The sequence below is a fragment of the Rhinichthys klamathensis genome, unplaced genomic scaffold (assembly GCF_029890125.1).
Source record: "Rhinichthys klamathensis goyatoka isolate OS25496 unplaced genomic scaffold, OSU_Roscu_1.1 h1tg000927l_1, whole genome shotgun sequence".
Lineage (NCBI taxonomy): Eukaryota > Metazoa > Chordata > Actinopteri > Cypriniformes > Leuciscidae > Rhinichthys > Rhinichthys klamathensis.
This window is the reverse complement of record NW_026607260.1, coordinates 13153-37500: the sequence shown is the minus strand read 5'-3', so window position 1 is coordinate 37500 and position 24348 is coordinate 13153. Positions and strand designations below refer to the sequence as shown.

Sequence of the window (24348 nt, the reverse complement as noted above, 5' to 3'; positions counted from 1 at the left end):
ATGATTAATTGAAATACATTTCTTACATACTGTTCCTTTAAACAAACTTCTGTCTGTAAGATGATCTGATTGTAAAGTGTCTTTATTCACAATAAATGACAGTTGATTTTATATTTTATATTTAATGAATGACATTTCAGACACTGAGTATGACACAAGTAATATTAACATTAATGCAGATCATCGGTACACAAGTGAAGTTCACTCGAGATATTCACAGCGTCTGAAATCTTTGAATCCTCTGGATTGGAAAGCAGTGAACTCTGGGTATCTGACAAACAAGGTTTGTGTATTTTTTCCTCTACAGAACTTTAAACGAGAAGAGCAAAACTTTGTGGTTCAGAATGAAATCAACAACATGTCCTTCCTCATAACTGACACCAAATCCAAAATGTCCAAGGTACGACATCACACACACACACACACACATAGTATTGAATGATTAGCATATTCATATATCTTGGTGATAAGAATATTATGATATTATGATGGTAATCATGTACAAAATAAATGGTATATGAGCACAGTGATGTAAACGGCTGGTAAAAGCATGAGTGTGTGCAGGGCGGCGTGACGGACCAGGAGAGGAAGAAGATGAAGAAGCGAGGAGATCGATATTCCCTGCAGACGTCTCTGATCGTGGCGGCTCTCAAGCGCTTGCTTCCGGTGGGACTGAACATCTGTGCGCCGGGAGACCAGGAGCTCATCGCCCTCGCCAAGAGCCGCTTCACACAGGTACCACTAACACACGCACACACACACACACACTCCCACATACACACACACACACACACACACTCACACACACATACACACTCACACATGGGAGACCAGGAGCTCATCGCCCTTGCCAAGAGCCGCTTCACACAGGTACCGCTAACACACACACACACTCCCAACACACACACACACACACACACATGTTGTGTTTTCATGTTTTATGGGGACTTTCCATAGACATAATGATTTTTATACTGTACAGACTGTATATTCTATTCCCTTACACCAGGGGTCTCAAACTCGCAGCCCGCGGGCCATTTGCGGCCCGCGGGGTGATATTTTGTGGCCCCCTACTTGACATTAAAGTTTAATGTTAGTGCGGCCCGTCGTTGCGTGTGCCGCGAAAAAAAAAAAATGTATCCCTTATGAGCTACCATAGATAGTCTCGTGACAGCTTACGGAGGGTTTGTTGTCAATAGTTGTCATAGACAACCGCGAAGTACAAACATACTGCGCCTGGAAAAAATGAGCGCGTCGCTTCAATTATGAGCAATAACGAACTTGAGCGCGCAAAATATGCGAGCGCGATATGTGAACGGCCCCTTGGCGAGCTACCACCAATCAGGCCACGAGCTACTGGTAGCTCGCGAGCGACGTGTTGGAGAGAGACACTGCTCTAAAACAATGTGAGAATAATCACTTTGAGCTTGTAATATGTGTCCAACAGGTTCATAAGAAGGTTTGCTTTGATTTGTGCAGTCAGTAATTTGAGACACTATACAAAGAATTCAATAAGACGGGCAGACATGACTGCAAATATTTGTATTTCAAAAGCAATAATTGTTTTTCTAAGTATAATAAAAGGAAATGTGCCTTCCAAAAAAAACATTCAATATCATTAATGTGTTGTATAAAGAAAATAAAAAGGACATAAGCAAATATAAATATCACAAATATGTGTTATAGACAAAGAAAGTTTGTAAAATGAACTTCAACTGTCAGAAGGACAGCTCATGAAGAACCAATCATGTACAGAAAGGAATGTTCAAATTCAGAGGAACTGTTCAGAAGAAACGTTAATAAATATTGAGAAGATTGGATCAGTTGTGCTCCTTTTTTGGAATACTTGAATACTATTTTTTTGTGGAATACTTGATGCGGCCCAGCCTGACCCAGACTCTACCTCTAGCGGCCCCCAGTTAAGTTGAGTTTGAGACCCCTGCCTTACACTAACCCTATCCCTAAACCTACCCATCACAGGAAACATTCTGCATTTTTACATTTTCAAACAACATCACTTAGTATGATTTATAAGCTGATTTCCTCATGGGGACCAAAAAATGTCCCCACACGAACAAGGATTTCGGATATTGCCATCCTTGTGGGGACATTTTGTCCCCATAACGTAGGGTTTACCAGGCCACACACACTCTCACACACACACACACACTCACACACACACACACACACACTCTCACACACACACACACTCACTCACACACACACACACACACACTCTCACACACACACACACACACACACGGGAGACCAGGAGCTCATCGCTTCACACAGGTACTGCTAAAACTCCTGCTTTAGTTAGTGAAGTGCAAGAGCCGTTAGTCATGAAGTTCAACATGTTTTGCAGAAAGACACCGAGGACGAGGTCCGAGAGATCATACGAAACAATCTCCACCTGCAGGGAAAGGTGAGCCGACGCTCCGTCTCTGTTCTCCATCCGTTCTCCATCTGTTCTCCGTCCGTTCTCCTTCTGTTCTCCATCTGTTCTCCTTCTGTTCTCCATCCGTTCTCCATCCGTTCTCCATCCGTTCTCCATCCGTTCTCCTTCTGTTCTCCATCCGTTCTCCATCCGTTCTCCATCCGTTCTCCTTCTGTTCTCCGTCCGTTCTCCTTCTGTTCTCCATCTGTTCTCCTTCTGTTCTCCATCTGTTCTCCTTCTGTTCTCCATCTGTTCTCCGTCCGTTCTCCTTCTGTTCTCCATCTGTTCTCCTTCTGTTCTCCGTCCGTTCTCCTTCTGTTCTCCATCTGTTCTCCTTCTGTTCTCCATCTGTTCTCCTTCTGTTCTCCTTCTGTTCTCCGTCCGTTCTCCTTCTGTTCTCCATCTGTTCTCCTTCTGTTCTCCTTCTGTTCTCCATCCGTTCTCCATCCATTCTCCATCGGTTCTCCTTCTGTTCTCCATCCGTTCTCCATCTGTTCTCCTTCTGTTCTCCTTCTGTTCTCCATCCGTTCTCCTTCTGTTCTCCATCTGTTCTCCTTCTGTTCTCCATCTGTTCTCCTTCTGTTCTCCATCTGTTCTCCGTCCGTTCTCCTTCTGTTCTCCATCTGTTCTCCTTCTGTTCTCCGTCCGTTCTCCTTCTGTTCTCCATCTGTTCTCCTTCTGTTCTCCATCTGTTCTCCTTCTGTTCTCCTTCTGTTCTCCGTCCGTTCTCCTTCTGTTCTCCATCTGTTCTCCTTCTGTTCTCCTTCTGTTCTCCATCCGTTCTCCATCCATTCTCCATCGGTTCTCCTTCTGTTCTCCGTCCGTTCTCCTTCTGTTCTCCATCTGTTCTCCTTCTGTTCTCCTTCTGTTCTCCATCCGTTCTCCATCTGTTCTCCATCTGTTCTCCTTCTGTTCTCCATCCATTCTCCATCCGTTCTCCATCTGTTCTCCTTCTGTTCTCCTTCTGTTCTCCGTCCGTTCTCCATCTGTTCTCCATCTGTTCTCCATCTGTTCTCCATCCGTTCTCCATCCGTTCTCCTTCTGTTCTCCATCCGTTCTCCATCTGTTCTCCATCTGTTCTCCGTCCGTTCTCCTTCTGTTCTCCATCTGTTCTCCATCTGTTCTCCATCTGTTCTCCTTCTGTTCTCCATCTGTTCTCCTTCTGTTCTCCTTCTGTTCTCCATCCGTTCTCCATCTGTTCTCCTTCTGTTCTCCGTCCGTTCTCCTTCTGTTCTCCATCTGTTCTCCTTCTGTTCTCCATCTGTTCTCCTTCTGTTCTCCATCTGTTCTCCTTCTGTTCTCCATCTGTTCTCCTTCTGTTCTCCTTCTGTTCTCCATCCGTTCTCCATCCGTTCTCCATCTGTTTTCCTTCTGTTCTCCGTCCGTTCTCCTTCTGTTCTCCATCTGTTCTCCTTCTGTTCTCCTTCTGTTCTCCATCCGTTCTCCATCCGTTCTCCATCCGTTCTCCATCTGTTCTCCTTCTGTTCTCCATCCGTTCTCCATCCATTCTCCATCTGTTCTCCTTCTGTTCTCCGTCCGTTCTCCTTCTGTTCTCCATCTGTTCTCCTTCTGTTCTCCTTCTGTTCTCCATCCGTTCTCCATCCGTTCTCCGTCCGTTCTCCATCTGTTCTCCTTCTGTTCTCCATCTGTTCTCCATCTGTTCTCCATCCGTTCTCCATCTGTTCTCCATCTGTTCTCCATCTGTTCTCCTTCTGTTCTCCATCCGTTCTCCATCTGTTCTCCTTCTGTTCGTCCATTCTCCATCCGTTCTCCATCCGTTCTCCTTCTGTTCTCCATCTGTTCTCCATCTGTTCTCCTTCTGTTCTCCATCCGTTCTCCATCTGTTCTCCTTCTGTTCGTCCATTCTCCATCCGTTCTCCATCCGTTCTCCATCCGTTCTCCATCTGTTCTCCTTCTGTTCTCCATCCGTTCTCCATCTGTTCTCCTTCTGTTCGTCCATTCTCCATCCGTTCTCCATCCGTTCTCCATCTGTTCTCCATCTGTTCTCCTTCTGTTCTCCATCCGTTCTCCATCTGTTCTCCATCTGTTCTCCATCTGTTCTCCTTCTGTTCTCCATCCGTTCTCCATCTGTTCTCCTTCTGTTCGTCCATTCTCCATCCGTTCTCCATCCGTTCTCCTTCTGTTCTCCATCTGTTCTCCATCTGTTCTCCTTCTGTTCTCCATCCGTTCTCCATCTGTTCTCCTTCTGTTCGTCCATTCTCCATCCGTTCTCCATCCGTTCTCCATCTGTTCTCCTTCTGTTCTCCATCTGTTCTCCTTCTGTTCGTCCATTCTCCATCCGTTCTCCATCCGTTCTCCATCCGTTCTCCATCTGTTCTCCTTCTGTTCTCCATCTGTTCTCCTTCTGTTCGTCCATTCTCCATCCGTTCTCCATCCGTTCTCCATCTGTTCTCCATCTGTTCTCCTTCTGTTCTCCATCCGTTCTCCATCTGTTCTCCTTCTGTTCTCCATCTGTTCTCCATCCGTTCTCCATCCGTTCTCCATCTGTTCTCCATCTGTTCTCCGTCTGTTCTCCGTCTGTTTCTGCATCTTCCTCCTCTTCATCAGTGGTGTGTGTGTGTGTGTGTTTCTGCATCTTCATCAGTGTCAGTGTGTGTGTGTGTGTGTGTGTGTGTGTTTCTGAATCTTCCTCTTCATCAGTGGTGTGTGTGTGTGTGTGTGTGTGTGTGTGTGTTTCTGCATCCTCCTCTTCATCAGTGGTGTGTGTTTCTGCATCTTCCTCCTCTTCATCAGCGGTGTGTGTGTGTGTGTGTGTGTGTGTTTCTGCATCCTCCTCTTCATCAGTGGTGTGTGTTTCTGCATCTTCCTCCTCTTCATCAGTGGTGTGTGTTTCTGCATCCTCCTCTTCATCAGTGGTGTGTGTTTCTGCATCTTCCTCCTCTTCATCAGCGGTGTGTGTGTGTGTGTGTGTGTGTGTGTGTTTCTGCATCCTCCTCTTCATCAGTGGTGTGTGTTTCTGCATCTTCCTCCTCTTCATCAGCGGTGTGTGTGTGTGTGTGTGTGTGTGTTTCTGCATCCTCCTCTTCATCAGTGGTGTGTGTTTCTGCATCTTCCTCCTCTTCATCAGTGGTGTGTGTGTTTCTGCATCCTCCTCTTCATCAGTGGTGTGTGTTTCTGCATCTTCCTCCTCTTCATCAGTGGTGTGTGTGTGTGTGTGTGTGTGTTTCTGCATCCTCCTCTTCATCAGTGGTGTGTGTTTCTGCATCTTCCTCCTCTTCATCAGCGGTGTGTGTTTTTGCATCTTCCTCTTCATCAGCAGTGTGTGTGTGTTTCTGCATTTTCCTCCTCTTCATCAGTGGTGTGTGTGTTTCTGCATCTTCCTCCTCTTCATCAGTGTGTGTGTGTGTGTGTTTCTGCATCTTCCTCCTCTTCATCAGTGTGTGTGTTTCTGCATCTTCCTCCTCTTCATCAGTGTGTGTGTGTGTGTTTCTGCAGCTGGAGGATCCTGCGATCCGTTGGCAGATGGCGCTGTATAAGGACATGCCGAACCGCAGTGAGGACTCGTCCGACCCCGAGAAGACCGTCGATCGAGTGCTGAACATCGCACACGTGCTCTTCCACCTCGACCAGGTGAAACCTCTGCGCCTTTAAATCCATCTAAATGCAAATGAGCTCTCTTATGATTGGCTGATCACAGTGTCATCCATCAAGGCAGTTTCTGAATAATGAATAGAGGATACGCAGTGACGTCACTTTCCCGTGGGAACACTGAGGGCCAGAAGAGCTGATGAGGGATTTAAACTGAGGAAACGCCAGTAAACCGAACGATTATCAGTTTAAACTAAAGCTTGGACTCGATATAGTGTTCCTTACATCTCACCACAGATCCAGTGATCATGATATCGACATGCAGCAGGAATCGTGTTTCTGACATTTATATGAGCCTGATTTCAACACCGGGGAAATACATGAAGCAAATTAGCCTGTGAACGCTTTATATAAATACAATATAGGTCTAACTCCATGTGCTCACTCATATCAGTGTTATATATATCATCATATCGCCCAGCACTAACACTTGTGTAGTTTTCTGTCAGTGTTTATTTAAAAACGTCCAATTATGCAGAATATATGATTGTCAATACAATATATAACAATACAATTACACAGGTGTTGTCGATATGTAAATGCAGGGGTGGGTCATATGTAAATGAGCTCTTCTGTTTGAAGCTTACAGGTGAGATTGGGTTATTTCTACAGCACTTTATACAGGACAGCAATACACCGGAAAATAACAGAATCAGGGATGCAAACGTCATCATTCAGATTCTGCTGTAAAGAAGACAACAGTGTGGGCGTTCAGATCAGCTCATGTGGTGTGTATGATGACGGTGATGTGTGTGTTTGAGCAGGTGGAACACCCTCAGCGCAGTAAGAAGGCCGTGTGGCACAAGCTCCTGTCCAAGCAGAGGAAGAGAGCCGTCGTGGCCTGTTTCCGGATGGCTCCTCTTTACAACCTGCCCAGGTGAGCATCTCCTGTGCTCCGCCACTGCTCCATCCCCCAGATTCCTGGATCACATCTGACTCTCTGACCCTCAGGCACCGAGCCGTAAACCTGTTCCTCCAGGGCTACGAGAAGTCCTGGATCGAGACGGAAGAACACTATTTCGAGGATAAGCTGATCGAGGATTTGGCCGTATGTAGCAATTACACACACCATCCGTCCATGTTTTCCCACGGCTTTCGATACTCACAGAAGGAGCTTTCAGTGTTTTCTTTCCTGGCTCATGTGGCGTTTCACACACTTTTGTGTTGGTCCAATGAGGAGCCAGAATGACTAGAACCGAAAGTATGAATCCTTGAATTCTTCAGTGTTAAATATGCATGAAAGACCAGTTTTGATTTCTCATTTCTCTAACTGGAGGAACGCTCATAAGTCTGCAGTGGTTTTCTGTCTCCACACATTTGTAAACTGCTAGCGGCGCAACGGATCACAAAACTCACGGGTTACATCATTTACGGTTTTTGAGCCACGGATCGGATACATTTTCGGATCAGCAAAAAATAAATAACTATATATATGGGGGGGGGGGGGGGGGGGGGTAACTTTGCTTTTCATTTATTACTTGAAGTTCTTCGATACCACATCAATAACTACTAGCCTAACTGAGGAAGTTCACACATTATTAAAAACAAGTGAACAGTCAATAATAAAATAAGAACAAATAAACAAATGACAAGCAGATATTAATACTAAATTACACAGTTACAAAGTCTAATAGTGGTATTAAGGTACAGAAATTAATAATTAGGCCTAAATATAAAATAACACTATTTGTTCACTGTAGAAATTAAATATAGTTGCATCTTTTGTTAAAGCTGTATTTGGTTGTTTTATGAACATTAATGACACAGACGACAGCAGGAATATTAGGCTACTGTCACTTTAAGACCGAATAAACTGACACACATCCGGTTTCTCTCTCAACTGTTCACTGACAGAACCGAGAGAACACTTGCCCAGACGGTGTGTGTGTGTGTGTGTCCGTGTGTGTGTGTGTCGCCTCTTCTTCCACGTTTAAAATTGTTGGAATGTGTAAATTGGCAAGACAAAACACGTCCAAATAATAAACTTTCACTCTACGATGGTTAAATTTACCGGTTAATCTGCGAATCGCATGCGTGCGGAACCGTGAGTCCTGATCCGTACGGGTCACGATCAGCCGCGACCCCTAAACTGCAGTAGATGGGCTGGTTGTGCTGTTGGTAGGTGTGTTGTGTGTTCGCGTGTCTGAGGCGGTTTGGCGTTTCAGAAACCAGGCGGAGAGGAGCCGCCAGAGGAGGACGAGATGATCAAACACATCGACCCGTTACACCAGCTCATACAACTCTTCAGCAGAACTGCGCTGACTGAGAAATGGTGGGTTTCCTTTCTCATATTAATATACAGTCCAAGCCACTGTGATTTGCTCATGGATGCTCATCGCTCTATTGCAGTAAACTAGAGGAGGATCATCTCTACATGGCGTACGCTGACATCATGGCCAAGGTAAGACCAGATCTGCTCTGAAGAACATGCCTCATAACGGCTTCTGCTCAGATTAACGTGCCGTTTGATCACTCAGAGCTGCCATGATGAAGAGGAAGACGATGAGGAGGAGGTGAAGAGTTTTGAGGTACGTGTCCGAATGTGCAACACTTTCTGAAGGCCGGTCCTGTTCGAACACCCAGTGAACACCCAGTGAACACACAGTGAACACCCAGTGAACACCCAGTGAACACACAGTGAACACCCAGTGAACACCCAGTGAACACCCAGTGAACACACAGTGAACACACAGTGAACACCCAGTGAACACCCAGTGAACACACAGTGAACACCCAGTGAACACCCAGTGAACACACAGTGAACACACAGTGAACACACAGTGAACACCCAGTGAACACCCAGTGAACACACAGTGAACACCCAGTGAACACACAGTGAACACACAGTGAACACACAGTGAACACCCAGTGAACACCCAGTGAACACACAGTGAACACACAGTGAACACACAGTGAACACCCAGTGAACACACAGTGAACACACAGTGAACACACAGTGAACACACAGTGAACACACAGTGAACACCCAGTGAACACACAGTGAACACCCAGTGAACACACAGTGAACACACAGTGAACACCCAGTGAACACCCAGTGAACACCCAGTGAACACCCAGTGAACACCCAGTGAACACACAGTGAACACACAGTGAACACACAGTGAACACACAGTGAACACCCAGTGAACACACAGTGAACACCCAGTGAACACCCAGTGAGCGTGTGTTTGTCCTCTGCAGGAGAAGGAGATGGAGAAGCAGAAGCTGCTGTATCAGCAGGCCAGACTCCACGACCGCGGCGCCGCAGAGATGGTTCTGCAGACCATCAGCGCCAGCAAAGGTCAGACACACACACGCCGTCCTCAGCGGCTCTCGGCCGGCGCATGTGTGCTGTGATCAGGGCTGATGGGAGTGTGTTTGTGTGCAGGAGAGATGGGGCCGATGGTGGCCTCCACGCTCAAGCTGGGAATCGCCATACTCAACGGGGGAAACTCCACCGTTCAGCAGGTCAAGAGTTTTAAAGCATTTTGTGGCGATTGGTCGGTGTGGGATTTGCCCCGCCCCTCCTCCACTGTGATTGGACGGCTGGGTGGGAAGCGACAGTGATGAGCTCAAAACTTTAACGTTTCTCATATCTCGATGTCCGGGGAAAAAACGTCAAGCGCTCAGTGTGAAATATTTCATTTCATTTATTTATTTGTATAGCACATTTAAGTGCTTCACAATCCCTAAAAATACAGAGTACAGATAGAGAAATAAAAAAAATACACATTTAACGCACAAAACCATAGACAAGGTAATGCCGCTCCCACAGAAAACAACTACAACAACACGGAAGTATTGCTTTGATGGACACACAAGCTAATTATAGTTGTGACGTAATTAATTTTTTAAACCATTTGCAAACAAGATTATTTCTCTGACCCCATTGGCAGATATTTGTTCCTGTTTTAAGCACAAATTCATTTTGATAGAAAACAAGATTTATTATCTTCAGTCGTTTTGCTTCTCCAGTAATTGCATCTTGATTTAAAGTCCCCCTGTGGTAAAAATCCAGCTTTTAATGTTGTTTATATGTGTTTTTAATGTGCTTTAAGACAAACCATGTGTAAATTCATAAGTCGACAGCATTGCTGAGTATTTTCTCATCACAAACGACCTTGTAACCAATCAGATCAACGTGTGATCGTCAACCAGTGGATCTCTGAGCTGAGTGAGTGAGTGGAGGCGGGGCTCATTTGCATATTCATAGAACCGCGCATACTAAATGAGGCAAGGGTGTCGAGTTACATTCAAGATATTTTAAGGCATGAAGACATTTTTTTTCAAGGAAAAAACTTTTAAATATGTAATTTTGGTGATCAAAGATGAGTTTTAAGGGGTAAAATGATCGACTACAGGGGGACTTTAAGAATATTTCGATATTTGTGCTGGAAAACAAGGAGGAAATACTGAGGAGGAACATCATATTTGGCACTGTATCTGCTACCATGGTTTGTTTCAGCTTAGTTTAGTTTGCATTATATACCATAAATACAATAAAAAAGTGCAGGCAGAGGCAGAAAAATACATTCATATTTATGCAACTTGGTGTAACCTGAACCCGAGCTCTGGTTTGACGTGTGCAATCTGCTTTTTGTTGTGCAGAAAATGCTGGACTACCTGAAAGACAAGCGAGACGTTGGGTTCTTCCAGAGTCTGGCCGGACTCATGCAGTCCTGCAGGTACGACAGAAATATAACAATCATATAATAACGACTGATCATAGTCAAGTCAGCTTTATTTCTGTAGTGCTTCATACGACAGACTGACTCAAGCAGCTTCACAGTAACAGAGTCAGCGACGCAGACTTCCTCAAATAAGAGACGCGTTTAAACCAGATCAACTCAGTTCAATAACAATGTCCATGTTGCAAAGTTCATGAGTTATGAAGTGGATGTTTGTGCTCCAGTGTTCTGGATCTGAACGCGTTTGAGAGGCAGAATAAAGCGGAAGGTCTCGGCATGGTGACGGAGGAAGGATCAGGTATGATTCATATGAACACAAACAGCTGATTTATGATCAATAACTATGATTCTGTGTCATTCTGTCATGTGATATAATGGGTAATTTTTTCAAGCATGAAATCGTCATGTTCATTCCACCATTTTTCTGTTCATTTAGTTGAGTTATTGATTCTGAAATACAGTAATGCTACTTTTGTGTTGAAGATGTCTCTGTCAAACTGAGTTATTTTATCCTTTTCTTTGTGTTTGTGTACGAGTGTGTGATGACGATGAATGTTTGATACGGTCCTCAGACGTGTGTAAGCAGAAATGCTCAGACTTGAGAAACGAGAGCAGTGTGTGTGAGACCCCCCCCCCCCCCCCCCCCCCCCACCCTAACATGTGCTCACGTCTCCTATATCATGTGACCATTTTAAGTGAACTGAAAATTATTTTCAAACCTCATTTCATTTGAGTCTCAAAGCATGAGTTTTATATTCCTTGAGTTCTTTTTCAGGTTTCTTTATGTTTGCTGTGTTGTAACATGACTTTTAAAGGGATAGTTCACCCAGAAATGAACTCACCGTCACGTCACTCCAAACCAGCAAGAGTTTCTTTTTTCAGTGGAACACACAAAACATCTTCAGGCAGCTCTTTACATACTATATATAGTGCTCATACACACTGCTCACAGAGCCTGCTTTTATTTGATCAAAAATACAGTAAAACAGTGACACATTACTCCAGTGTAAATCAGCTGTTCTCTATGTGAATATACAGTAAAGTGTCATTTATTCCTGTGATCAAAGCTGAATTTGAGCATCATTACTCCAGTCTTCAGTGTCACATGATCCTTCAGAAATCACTCTAATATGAGGATCTGATTATTATCTATGCTGAAAACAGGTCATATTTTTGTGGAAACCGTCATATATTGTTTTTTCAGGATTTTTTTTAAGAATAGAAAGTTCAGCATTTATTTGAAATAGAATATTTTGTAACATTATAAATGTCTTTACTGCCACTTTTGGTTAATTAAATGCGTCCTTGAAGAATAAAAGTATTGATTTCTTTAAAAAAAAAAAATGAATGACCCCAAACGTTTGAACGTTTATAAATACATATGAGAGAGAGACCAAAAAGGAGATAAAACCTGATTAAAATATCCCCTTTGCATGAGCATGTGTTTAGAGCTCAACAGAATCATGTTCTTTCAGAGGATCATGAATATTGTGCGAATCATGTTGATTCATATTCCACAGATTAGAGAAGCTCCTGCTGGTTTGAACTGACACGAACGACAGACGGTTCATGTTCGCCTGCACTATTCCTTTAACCTGCACAAGTGTTTCTCTCTCTCTGATTCTTTATTTCTCTCTGAATTTGGCCTTTGTTTCTCATTCTACCCTCTCTAAGCAGTTCTGCACTTTATTCACTCAGGTTTGGATTCAATCAGCATCCTTTCTGCTGAAGTCAGACACGCTTTCATCACACCGGTCCGTTAAGGTGAACACTGCTGGTTATGTGCTAAACTAGGCCTAACCAGGCGCCGTCGACCGCTCGGTTTCTGTCTCTGTCTCTCATTGGTCCTCGTGTAACGGTGGTGTGTTCTGATTGGCTGTGATCAGTGCGGACAGATAAACCGGTTGTCACGCCTGGGTAGACTCGTGTTAGTGTTAAATCGGATCGTGTGATTGGTCAGAACTGTGCTGATTGAATCCAAAGTCAACAACGACTGACCTTGTGACCTGTATGACCTCTCACTTTTTTCTTTCCTTTTTTTTCTTCTTCTTCTTTTCTTTGGGTTAACGTACCTTCGTCTTCCCCTTTCTCAGTCATCACTCATGAGCGTGGTAATTATGCCTTCTGCCGTTTCGCTGTGGTTTCGCTGTGTGTGACCCTGAGCCCAACACCTTCCCTCTGCCCTGCGTTACCGTCACAAGCCCCGCCCCCGCCGGAGCGCTAGCCAATCACGCGCTGGCTTCGCTCGCAGGTTCTCTTCTGTTTCGTCAGAGACGCCGACACTCGTTTTGACCGATAGATGTTCACCGATAACGGAAAACGGCAGCGTTGACATGTAAAGCTAGCTCATATTTAAGGGTGTTTCTTCAACTATGAGCACATTTGAGAAATTCAACTTTTTACAGTTATTTTATTAGTCGACAGACGTGATCGCAGGAGAATTCTGTCATCATGAACAAATGTCGTATCATCACATCTCAAAATCATCATCCATTCTCTGGTGGAAATGCCATTTTAAATATTTGTTGAATAAAATGACTTAGGCTAAGACTCTGTCTTAGGCTAACTTAGCTAATAGCTAGCACTTTATAGCTTAAATAAAATGAAGAAATGCTTTCACACTATTCACTTTTTTTTTTTTTGACAGAATTAAATTAGATTGTGATTATAGAGGAATATTTGTATTATTTTAGAGGAATATTTATTTTGTTTTGGAGTAATGTTTTTTTATTTTTTACATGTTATATTTTTATTATATTAGGGGGGATATTTTATTATTTTAGAGCATTTTTATAGTAATTTGGTTTTAAATACTTTTCCTTATTTCATAGTCATCATTTTTATTATTTTTGCAGAATTTTGTTTTATTATTTTAAAGGACTATTTTTTATTATTTAAGAGGAATATTTCTTATAATTTTAGGGTAATATTTTTATTGTTTTAGAGTAATCTTTTTATGATATTTTCTATATATTTTAAAGTCTGGGATAAACAATTAAATCTATACACACATCTGGACAGTAGTAAAAGTAGACGATGTGTTGGTGACCTCAGTGGCAGTAGTTGCAGAAACACCCACAGATCGTCTCAGCCTATCAGAAGCAGCCGTGCGTCTCTGTGGGCGGAGCTGTAGTCTGCAAGCTCCTCCCCCTCCTGCTCTCAGTGGCGCAGCGGCTGGGTGTTTGGTTAGGAGTGTGTGTGTGTGTGTCTCTGTGGTCTGAGAGGATGATGATGATGATGGTGGTCTCTTCCTCTTCCTCACTGATGGTCTGAGATGTTCAGTCGGTGTCGTGTGCTGTCGGTCCTGCTGTTTCTCCCCCTGTCCTCTTGTGTTTCTGGTCAGGCTGTTTCTGATATTTTCAGAGTGATTGTTTATGTTTTCTGGAGACCAGTGTCGTGTTTTCTCTCGTATCATCCATCTGCATTTCTGTTGACTGGTTTCGTCATCGTTCAGTTTGACGGTTTAACGCTGGTGGGAATGATGGACCAGAGGAAGTCTAACCGAACCACAGATACCTGTGATATTTCATATTGTGTATTTACATGTATTCTGATCATAATGTGCAGTAAATGCATAGCAGTGGTGTGGTTTTGTATCTGCATGCTGCATTCAGAGTAATCTCCTGGTTGTGGAGTTCCTGGTTGCTCCTCACTGACGCTCAGCTGAAAGTGCGCTTGTCCTCCGATCTGAACACGTAAACCGCTTCGTTTCATCTCACATGCTCTGTTACACAGCTCAAACTGAGCCTTCTGCATAGACAGCAAGACTGTACCATGTTTCAGTGATTAATTAATAATGAACATTTCCTACGGCTTTCTGAGCTTGCGTTATCTGTGAACGACACATGCATTTTGATTTTAGAGGAATATTTGTATTATTTTACAATATTTTTCAAGATGCAATGCTAAGCACACACAATAATGCCATCTTCCTTTCATCTTATCATGCTGTCTATGTAGGGAGCTCACTAGGTTTGTGAACAGAGTCCCTCAGGTACGCAACTGAAGGAAAGCTCAAGCACTTTCAGGTTGGCTTGTGAGAACCACATTTCTGTGTGTGTTTCTGGAGGTTATTGTATAGTGTGACACTGGTGTTCAGAGCACAGTGGCTCTTCCTCAAATACTGTGACAGAAGCGTTCCCATCATGCTCCTCATGCTCTCGGTCTGCAGACGTCTCAGGGATCAGACACACCGGCAGATCTGCAGTGCTTTATATTCAGGATCCCGGCAGAATATAAACATGATATATTGTTATTGCATGTCATCTTTAGTCCTCTGAGAATGAGATGACTCCACAGTAATACACAATACAAAATCCCTGATGCAAACATGAGGCGGTTCAGATTCTGCTGTAAATCCCCTGATGCGGCTCTAGGGATCTGACCTGTGACCTCTGACCCCAGACGTCTGAGGACCCGAGCTCATACGCAGTCAGTGTGTTCACTCGGCTCTAACGTGTGTGTGTGTGACTCTGCTGCGCGCAGGTGAGAAGGTCATGCAAGACGACGAGTTCACCTGTGACCTGTTCCGCTTCCTCCAGCTGCTGTGTGAGGGACACAACTCAGGTGTGTGTGTGTGTGTGTGTGTGTGCTTCACATATGATCATCCTCATGGATCCTCTAGTTTAAAAGGCAATGATATATTTTCATTTATAAAGACCAAATTAATACAGTGAAAAGTTAATATTATAAACATGTATATAATATTATTTGGAAAATATTAAGTTTCTATTATGTTATGTGTGCATAATTTAATAATTTAATTTAAATGATCTATTTCAATCATTTTGTTTGTCAAATTTATTATTTATTTATTTATTTTAATATTAATTATTTAAAATTAAGTTATACTGTATTATTTGTATTTTAATTTAATGTTTTTGTTTATTATTTATTTACATCAATTTTTATTTATTTTAATCAATTATATTTATTTTAATCAATTTTTTTTACAAAATAATTTATTTAAATAATTTCTATTTAAGTCACATTTATTTATTTTAATCAAATGTATTTGTTTATTTACATAAAACTTTGGTTATTTTCATTTATTTTGTATTTATTTGAATCAAATTTATGTCAATCAAGTTTAATTTATTAAGTTTCTGTTGCGCTACATAACTGCATTCTCCTCTACTCATAGTACTGTACTGTTAGATATATTATTTATTTACTTAAATCCAATTTTATCAATTTATTTGAATCAAATGTATATTATTTAAATCATGTCTAATGTTTCATTTTAATCAAAAGTTTTATTTTGTTATTTATTTTTTATTTACAACAAATTGTATTTATTTTTCTATCATCAATTTATTAATTTATTTTAATAAATGTTTAATTTTAATCAATTGTTACAGTTTTTACACTGTTTTTAACCAGACCCCTAGCCCTCAGTTTGAAAACCTCTGCTGTAAACAATAGTGAACATTTTACTTTCATAATATGATGTATTTCTGAGTCAAAAAAACGATTATGAAAAAATATAGAGCAAGGTTTTGTCCCTCAGGAATTGCTTAGATCATGAAAGGTGTACGTTATATATCTACTAGTAGCCACATTTAGTGATTTGGTGACCTAAAGTGATCATCCCGAGCCTCATTACGTCCTTCATGCACAGTATGATGTTGCTTTGCCTTTTAGATAACAGTTAATGACAATAATTGTGTGTCCATACATCAGATTTTCAGAACTACCTGCGGACGCAGACGGGTAACAACACAACGGTCAACATCATCATATCTACGGTGGATTACCTGCTCCGAGTCCAGGTGAGCGCTTCCTCCGTGAACACGTCACGTTCTGATAACACACATCTGACGCACGTGCGCTATGCTAACACATCTGACGCGCGTGCGCTATGCTAACACACATCTGACGCGCGTGCGTTATGCTAACACACATCTGTCGTGCGTGCGTTATGCTAACACACATCTGACGCGCGTGCGCTATGCTAACACACATCTGACGCGCGTGCGCTATGCTAACACACATCTGACGCGCGTGCGCTATGCTAACACACATCTGACGCGCGTGCGCAATGCTAACACACATCTGACGCGCGTGCGCTATGCTAACACACATCTGACGCGCGTGCGCTATGCTAACACACATCTGACGCGCTTGCGCTATGCTAACACACATCTGACGCGCTTGCGCTATGCTAACACACATCTGACGCGCACGCGCGCGTTATGCTATCACACATCTGACGCGCGTGTGCTCTGCGTCCTCAGGAGTCCATCAGTGATTTCTACTGGTTCTATTCTGGGAAAGACGTCATCGATGAACAGGGCCAACGGAATTTTTATGCTAACACACATCTGACGCGCGCTCGCTATGCTAACACACATCTGACGCGCGTGCGCTATGCTAACACACATCTGAGGCACGTGCGTTATGCTAACACACATCTGACACGCGTGCGTTATGCTAACACACATCTGACGCGCTTGAGCTTTGCTAACACACATCTGACGTGCGTGCGTTATGCTAACACACATCTGACGCGCGTGCGTTATGCTAACACACATCTGACGCGCGTGCGTTATGCTAACACACATCTGACGCGCGTGCGTTATGCTAACACACATCTGACGCGCGTTTGTCATGCTAACACACATCTGACGCGCGTGCGCTATGCTAACACACATCTGACGCGCGTGCGCTATGCTAACACACATCTGACGCGCGTGCGCTATGCTAACACACATCTGACGCGCTTGCGCTATGCTAACACACATCTGACGCGCGTGTGCTCTGCGTCCTCAGGAGTCCATCAGTGATTTCTACTGGTTCTATTCTGGGAAAGACGTCATCGATGAACAGGGCCAATGGAATTTTTATGCTAACACACATCTGACGCGCGCTCGCTATGCTAACACACATCTGACGCGCGTGCGCTATGCTAACACACATCTGAGGCACGTGCGCTATGCTAACACACATCTGACGCGCGTGCGTTATGCTAACACACATCTGACGCGCTTGCGCTATGCTAACACACATCTGACGCGCGTGTGCTCTGCGTCCTCAGGAGTCCATCAGTGATTTCTACTGGTTCTATTCTGGGAAAGACGTCATCGATGAACAGGGCCAATGGAATTTTTATGCTAACACACATCTGACGCGCGCTCGCTATGCTAACACACATCTGACGCGCGTGCGCTATGCTAACACACATCTGAGGCACGTGCGCTATGCTAACACACATCTGACGCGCGTGCGTTATGCTAACACACATCTGACGCGCTTGCGCTATGCTAACACACATCTGACGTGCGTGCGTTATGCTAACACACATCTGACGCACGTGCGCTATGCTAACACACATCTGACGCGCGTGCGCTATGCTAACACACATCTGACGCGCGTGCGCTATGCTAACACACATCTGACGCGCGTGCGCTATGCTAACACACATCTGACGCGCGTGCGCTATGCTAACACACATCTGACGCGCGTGCGCTATGCTAACACACATCTGACGCGCTTGCGCTATGCTAACACACATCTGACGCGCGCGCGCGTTATGCTATCACACATCTGACGCGCGTGTGCTCTGCGTCCTCAGGAGTCCATCAGTGATTTCTACTGGTTCTATTCTGGGAAAGACGTCATCGATGAACAGGGCCAACGGAATTTCTCCAAAGCAATCAATGTAGCCAAACAAGTCTTCAACACTCTCACAGAGTACATTCAGGTACGGTCGACCTCTTGATTTCCTCGATGTGGACGGGTAATAATAACAGTGTGTGTTCTCAGGGCCCCTGCACAGGGAATCAGCAGAGTCTCGCCCACAGTCGCTTGTGGGACGCGGTTGTTGGTTTCCTGCACGTGTTTGCACATATGCAGATGAAGCTGTCTCAGGTGAACATCTACACTGATGCTCAATAACCCTTCTTGACACGCAGAACCCTAGTTTACTTACTGTGATGTGATTTATGCTGCAGGATTCAAGCCAAATCGAGCTGTTGAAGGAGCTCATGGATCTTCAGAAGGATATGGTGGTGATGCTCTTGTCCATGTTGGAGGGTCAGTTCACATTGTTTGATTGAATGATTAGTTAGTAATGTTCACGACCAGGGGTGCGTTTCCCAAAAGCATCGCCAGCCAACTATGGTCACAAGTTTTCATTGTTATCAGCAGTTCGACGAGCCGGTGTTTCCCAAAGCCATCGTTACAACGAACATTCGCAAACAGCATCGCAGAGTTGTGTGTGTGAGCGACAGCATCGCAGAGGTGTGTGTGTGAGCGACACCATCGCAGAGGTGTGTGTGTGAGCGACAGCATCGCAGAGGTGTGTGTGTGAGCGACAGATCTCGAGCTGCGGTTAGAAGAAGAGTTTCTAGTGTTCATGACATGTGACTCAATAAATCCTGATCTTGAGCCAAATAAGCAAGCTGACATTCAGTGCAATCTGTGTCTTTTATTTAGAACACAAACAAATGCCATTTACGTCTTTTAGTTTGTCGAGAGATTTAAAGCGTCGTGTTTAAAGAGTGCGCATGTGTGAACGAGCTCGAGTGTGTGTGAACGAGCTCTAGTGTGTGTGAACGAGTCTATGAGTGAATCTGGAGATAAAGCAAAATAACTGAGAAACACGAGAAATAGTCCTCAGGTGCATGTGTGTCACTTATAGCAAAACATCCAGCGTTAATGCGATCTCAAGCAGATTCATTAACAGTAGTTATTACTCCAACACGTGTGTGATGTCATTAGGGTTTAGTTTCCGACAATACGGTTTCGGCGAACAGTCGTGACTCGCTAGCTGATTTCTTCAACAATCCATCGCACTGTGACAGTGAAGCAGGAGTTACGGCGTTATACTGGAAACACACTCCAGTTTAGTTCCTGTCTCTATGAAGCCCCTCCTTCTGAAAAGCACACTGTGCTCTGATTGGTCGGCTGGAGCAGTGTGTTGTGATTGGTCGAACGCTTCGAGTGTGTTTGGGAAATGTCCCGCCCCTTACCATAACCGCCAGTTTAACACACTACTAACAAACTCAACCAGGCCCCGCCCCTTTATTCTGCGTATGAATTTTTGGTCCTAAATATTGTGACGTGTTCGTTCTATCGCACTACGATAGTTAAGCGGCGAGTTACGCCGTTGTACGGGAAACACACCCTAGGAAGATTAATTACCCTAATCATCTTCCCTTCATTTTAGGGAATGTTGTGAATGGCACCATTGGAAAGCAGATGGTGGACATGTTGGTGGAGTCCTCAAACAACGTGGAGATGATTCTGAAGTTCTTTGACATGTTCCTCAAACTGAAAGATCTGACGTCGTCGGATGCCTTCAAAGAGTACGACCCCGATGGCAAAGGCGTCATCTCCAAGAGGGATTTCCACAAGGCCATGGAGAGCCATAAACATTACACCCAATCCGAGACCGAGTTCCTGCTCTCCTGTGCGGAAACGGATGAGAACGAGCTCTTGGACTACGAAGAGTTCGTCGAACGCTTCCACGAGCCGGCGAAGGACATCGGCTTCAACGTCGCCGTTCTCTTAACCAATCTCTCCGAGCACATGCCTCACGACTCTCGCCTCCAGACCTTCCTAGAGCTGGCCGAGAGCGTGCTGAACTATTTCCAGCCGTACCTGGGCCGAATCGAGATCATGGGCAGCGCTAAGCGCATCGAACGCGTGTACTTCGAGATTAGCGAGTCCAGTCGCACCCAATGGGAGAAGCCACAGGTGAAGGAGTCCAAACGCCAGTTCATCTTCGACGTGGTGAACGAAGGTGGTGAGAAGGAGAAAATGGAGCTCTTCGTGAATTTCTGCGAAGACACGATCTTCGAGATGCAGTTAGCGGCGCAGATGTCCGACGCCGCCGAGCGCTTGGCTAGCAAAGAGGACAGCGATAGAGAGAAACCCGAGGAGGAGAGTCCCGAGATGGGCTTCTTCTCCGTCACCACCGTGCGAACGGCTCTCTTCGCTCTACGGTACAACGTGATGCTCCTGATGAAGGTGCTGTCCATGAAGAGCCTGAAGAAGCAGGTGAAGAAAGCCAAGAAGATGACGGTGAAGGACATGGTGACCACGCTAGTGTCCTTCTATTGGAGGGTTCTGCTGGGTCTGCTGCACTTCGCCTTCAGCGTCGCTCGAGGATTCTTCAGGATCACGTATAACAGTTTCCTCGGAGGGAGTCTGGTGGAGAACGCCAAGACCATGAAGGTGTCGGAGCTCCTGGCCAACATGCCCGACCCGACTCAAGACGACGTGAGGGGCGAGATGGAGGAGGGCGAGAAGAAGCACGTCGAGAAATCCTCACCTGAGGAAGACCTGGCCGATCTGACCGCGCCCACAGACGACACCGACGTCCTCTCCGATATATTCGGCCTAGACCTGAAGAGAGAGGGAGGGCAGTATAAACTCATGCCTCACAATCCAAACGCCAGCATCACGGATTTGCTCAACACGCCCGTCCCACAGCCACACACACCCTCGCCTGAGCTCCGCAGACGACTCCAGGTAACGCTGCAATGCTGTTAGTGCATAAGTAAGACGTGTTACTGGATCAACAGATTTTATTGATCCTGAAACAACATTCTTGTCTGAAAACATTTCCTAACCAGGGGTCTCATTTATAAAGCGTGCGTACGCACAAAACGGGGCTGGAAACGTACGTACGCCAGTTTCCACGCAAAGGTTGTGATCTATAAAAAAACAAACTTGACGGGAGAATGTGTGCACCTTTAAGCAAACTTTGAGCCGTGCGTACGCACATTCTGGAGACAAAGGGAATTGGCGACACAGATGGTGAGTTGGAGTTAAATGTCTTTTTGGTCACTTTTAGACAGAAAATCTAAAGAAAATGATACATATACAGAAAGATAATACAAATATAATTTCACTCACCAAGCCTATCACTTGAAGCAAATATCCGTCCCTTCTTAAATGTCCGCGCCAGCGAGCGCGTTGGGCCGTTTAGTGAAACTGACGCATATATAGCCTATCTAACGGCAGATGAAGTAAAACTGTAAATCTTTATTATGAGTCATAATCATAAATAGAGTGCTTGTTCACAATGACACTTTAAATAAATAAAATAATGATTTAAACTATGTTTTACTTTTTATATAAACATTTAGATGAAATATGCCATTCCCATTAATGGAGTTAAACACTTAAACTACATGAAATCATTACTGAGAAGTTACAACATTTTTTTTATATTCAATAAATAGAAATATTTGTTGTGGATGCAATGCTTTTGAACACTTTTCCTCTGGCATTCTGTGTTTTAATGTTTTACATACATAATTGCTTATCATGATAATAGTTGTCTGAGAAAATAGTTTCGTGCAAATAATGCACAAGATCTATCTGTTTCCATTAAAAATATAATAAATTAAAAATACTATTTGGCCTGTGAGATTGAGAAACTTTCTCTGAAATGTATTTTACACTATTTGATTTATTTATTCAAAAACAAGGCAAGGATAGGCTTATGATTTTTATTAATGTAGCCTAATGTGACAGCACTTCCGTATTTCATATTTTCCTAATATCTTGTATCGTTAAACATGGTATCACGTGGATGAATAATCATATGCAAATGATATGCAGATGAGGATATGCATAGTAAAACTAGGCGTTGTAAGCTCCATATATGGTTATTTCGGGGAGGAGACGCATGTGCGCACAATCTTCCGCTGACTGAGATTTATAAAGTGAATTCTGCGCAGGTTCTGGCGTACGAACGGTTTTATAAGTCTGAATATTTTTTAGCGTACGCCATTTTTGGCTTTCGGGCGCACGTACACTTTTAGTAAGGATCCTACACACAGTTTTATAAATGAGACCCCAGGGCTTGACATGTAACCGATTTAATGGTGTTAGTGCATAAACGGGATTTTCCCAAGTAAGACGTGTTCCTGGATCAACAGATTTTATTGACCTTCATTTTGTAACAGACGCGTGTTTATTTTAGCTCTTCCGTCAGTGAAACACCACACTACAGCCTGTAAAACATTAAGAAATAATTATTAGTACATATTGGAATACTTAAATACTTCTATTATTGGACCTAAATAATAGAAGAAAGACAAGAGTTATTTAAAAAACATTCATTTTATATTACAAATATGCGTCACATAGCCACCGCTCGACGCTTTGAGATGTGGGACAGTCATTCTCTTTTCTAATATCTTCATATTTTCTCCTGATGTTCCCAGCAACTGACCCGTGTTGAAAAGGTCTGAAGAGCGAATTTTATCTTCCGCAGTGTCAAGACATTTAGGCTATGTTTGATTTTGTGCTGCCAGAGCAAAACTAAAATCCCAATCGTGTGTGAAATGCGCTATACAAATAAACTTAACGTGTCTTACCATAATAACAAGCACAAACTGTGTTGAATAGAATTTGATGTGCAAGCATAAAGGTATCAGGCCTAATATATTCACATTTTACTGTGGTAAAGTAGAAAAAACACTGCAGGACAAATTAAAAGCGAACTAAAGGATGAATTATAATCCCCTGCGAAAATGTGTGAGATGTGAGTGAAGATTTGGAAAAAAATAAATGTCCAAGGAAATATTGTTAAATTTAAAATAATCGGGTGACCAGATCGCAAAACATTATACAAAGCCGACAAAGCTTAAATTGATGTGCTCACCTCTCGTTCGGCTCGAATCCAAATGTTTCCATGGCTGGAAGGTAACATTTATTTGCTTACCTATTATTTATTTTGTAAACAAAGCTTTGTGCTTCATAATAATCACGTAAAACAGCATTCATGTACAAAAACGTGTTTTGGTGGACCGGTGATGCGGATGTCAAGTTTACCGGCACTGCCCTAGTCCTAACCCTAACCCTAACCCTACCCTAACCCTAACCCAACCCTTACTCTAACCCTAACCCTGCTTTTAAACTTGACATACACTATAAACCTGTCCCTCAAATCTGATTGGTTGATTGAAATGTTGTTCCACAAAGATGTTTATCCAGGAACATGTTGTACTCGGTGAAATCACAATCACCGTTTGTCACAGATCCGTATCAGTAATGCCATGAGTCTGTTGGGTTATTAACTCGTTCGCTGTTGGTTCTGTCAGACGAAGGGCTCTTCATCCTCAACTGACAACAATGAAGTTGTGGAGGAGACCAAATCAGTGCCTGAGAAAGCCGAGTAAGTGTTGCTGACGTGGAAATGTGTTTGTTGTGTTTGTGTCGTCATCATAATATTTGCCATCTGAGTTCTGATTCGTCCCCTGTGTAAGAAGGGAGAACGGTGAGAAAGCCCAGAAGAAGAAGGACGAGGCGGTGAAGCGTAAGGTGAGACTGCACTACTCCAGAGCAGACGAGCCGGATCTGCAGGAGTCCGCCTTCTGGAAGAAGATCATCGCTTACCAACGCAAGCTGCTGGTCAGAGCCCTGCCGTCTCCCGTTTCTGTCCCATAATGCCACACCAGAGGAAGTCATTTGAGCGTGTGCTTTACACGGTGTCTCTGTCTCTTCTCCTGCAGAACTATTTTGCACGAAATTTCTACAACATGAGAATGTTGGCTTTGTTTGTGGCCTTTGCAATCAACTTCATTCTGCTGTTTTACAAGGTAATTCTCACTACTTTCGACATTCATCATCACAAATTATTTCCAGTGTTTGTAA

The 24348-nt window shown here is 43.7% G+C and overlaps 1 protein-coding gene across 1 annotated transcript in view; it reads left to right on the top strand.

Annotated features, from left to right (window-relative positions):
- ryr2a (ryanodine receptor 2a (cardiac)) overlaps positions 1–24348 on the top strand; it is a 129097-nt gene that overhangs the window by 99342 nt on the left and 5407 nt on the right. Inside the window, exons 70-91 of the mRNA XM_056244139.1 lie at positions 308–400; positions 565–735; positions 2366–2425; positions 5894–6028; positions 6811–6923; positions 6998–7094; positions 8212–8318; positions 8396–8447; positions 8524–8574; positions 9248–9347; positions 9435–9514; positions 10655–10731; positions 10959–11032; positions 15220–15300; positions 16417–16505; positions 18308–18436; positions 18499–18603; positions 18687–18768; positions 19904–21210; positions 23796–23869; positions 23961–24105; positions 24207–24293. Coding sequence (XP_056100114.1) covers positions 308–400; positions 565–735; positions 2366–2425; positions 5894–6028; positions 6811–6923; positions 6998–7094; positions 8212–8318; positions 8396–8447; positions 8524–8574; positions 9248–9347; positions 9435–9514; positions 10655–10731; positions 10959–11032; positions 15220–15300; positions 16417–16505; positions 18308–18436; positions 18499–18603; positions 18687–18768; positions 19904–21210; positions 23796–23869; positions 23961–24105; positions 24207–24293 — 3309 coding nt within the window. The remainder of the gene's footprint in view (positions 1–307; positions 401–564; positions 736–2365; positions 2426–5893; positions 6029–6810; positions 6924–6997; positions 7095–8211; positions 8319–8395; positions 8448–8523; positions 8575–9247; positions 9348–9434; positions 9515–10654; positions 10732–10958; positions 11033–15219; positions 15301–16416; positions 16506–18307; positions 18437–18498; positions 18604–18686; positions 18769–19903; positions 21211–23795; positions 23870–23960; positions 24106–24206; positions 24294–24348) is intronic.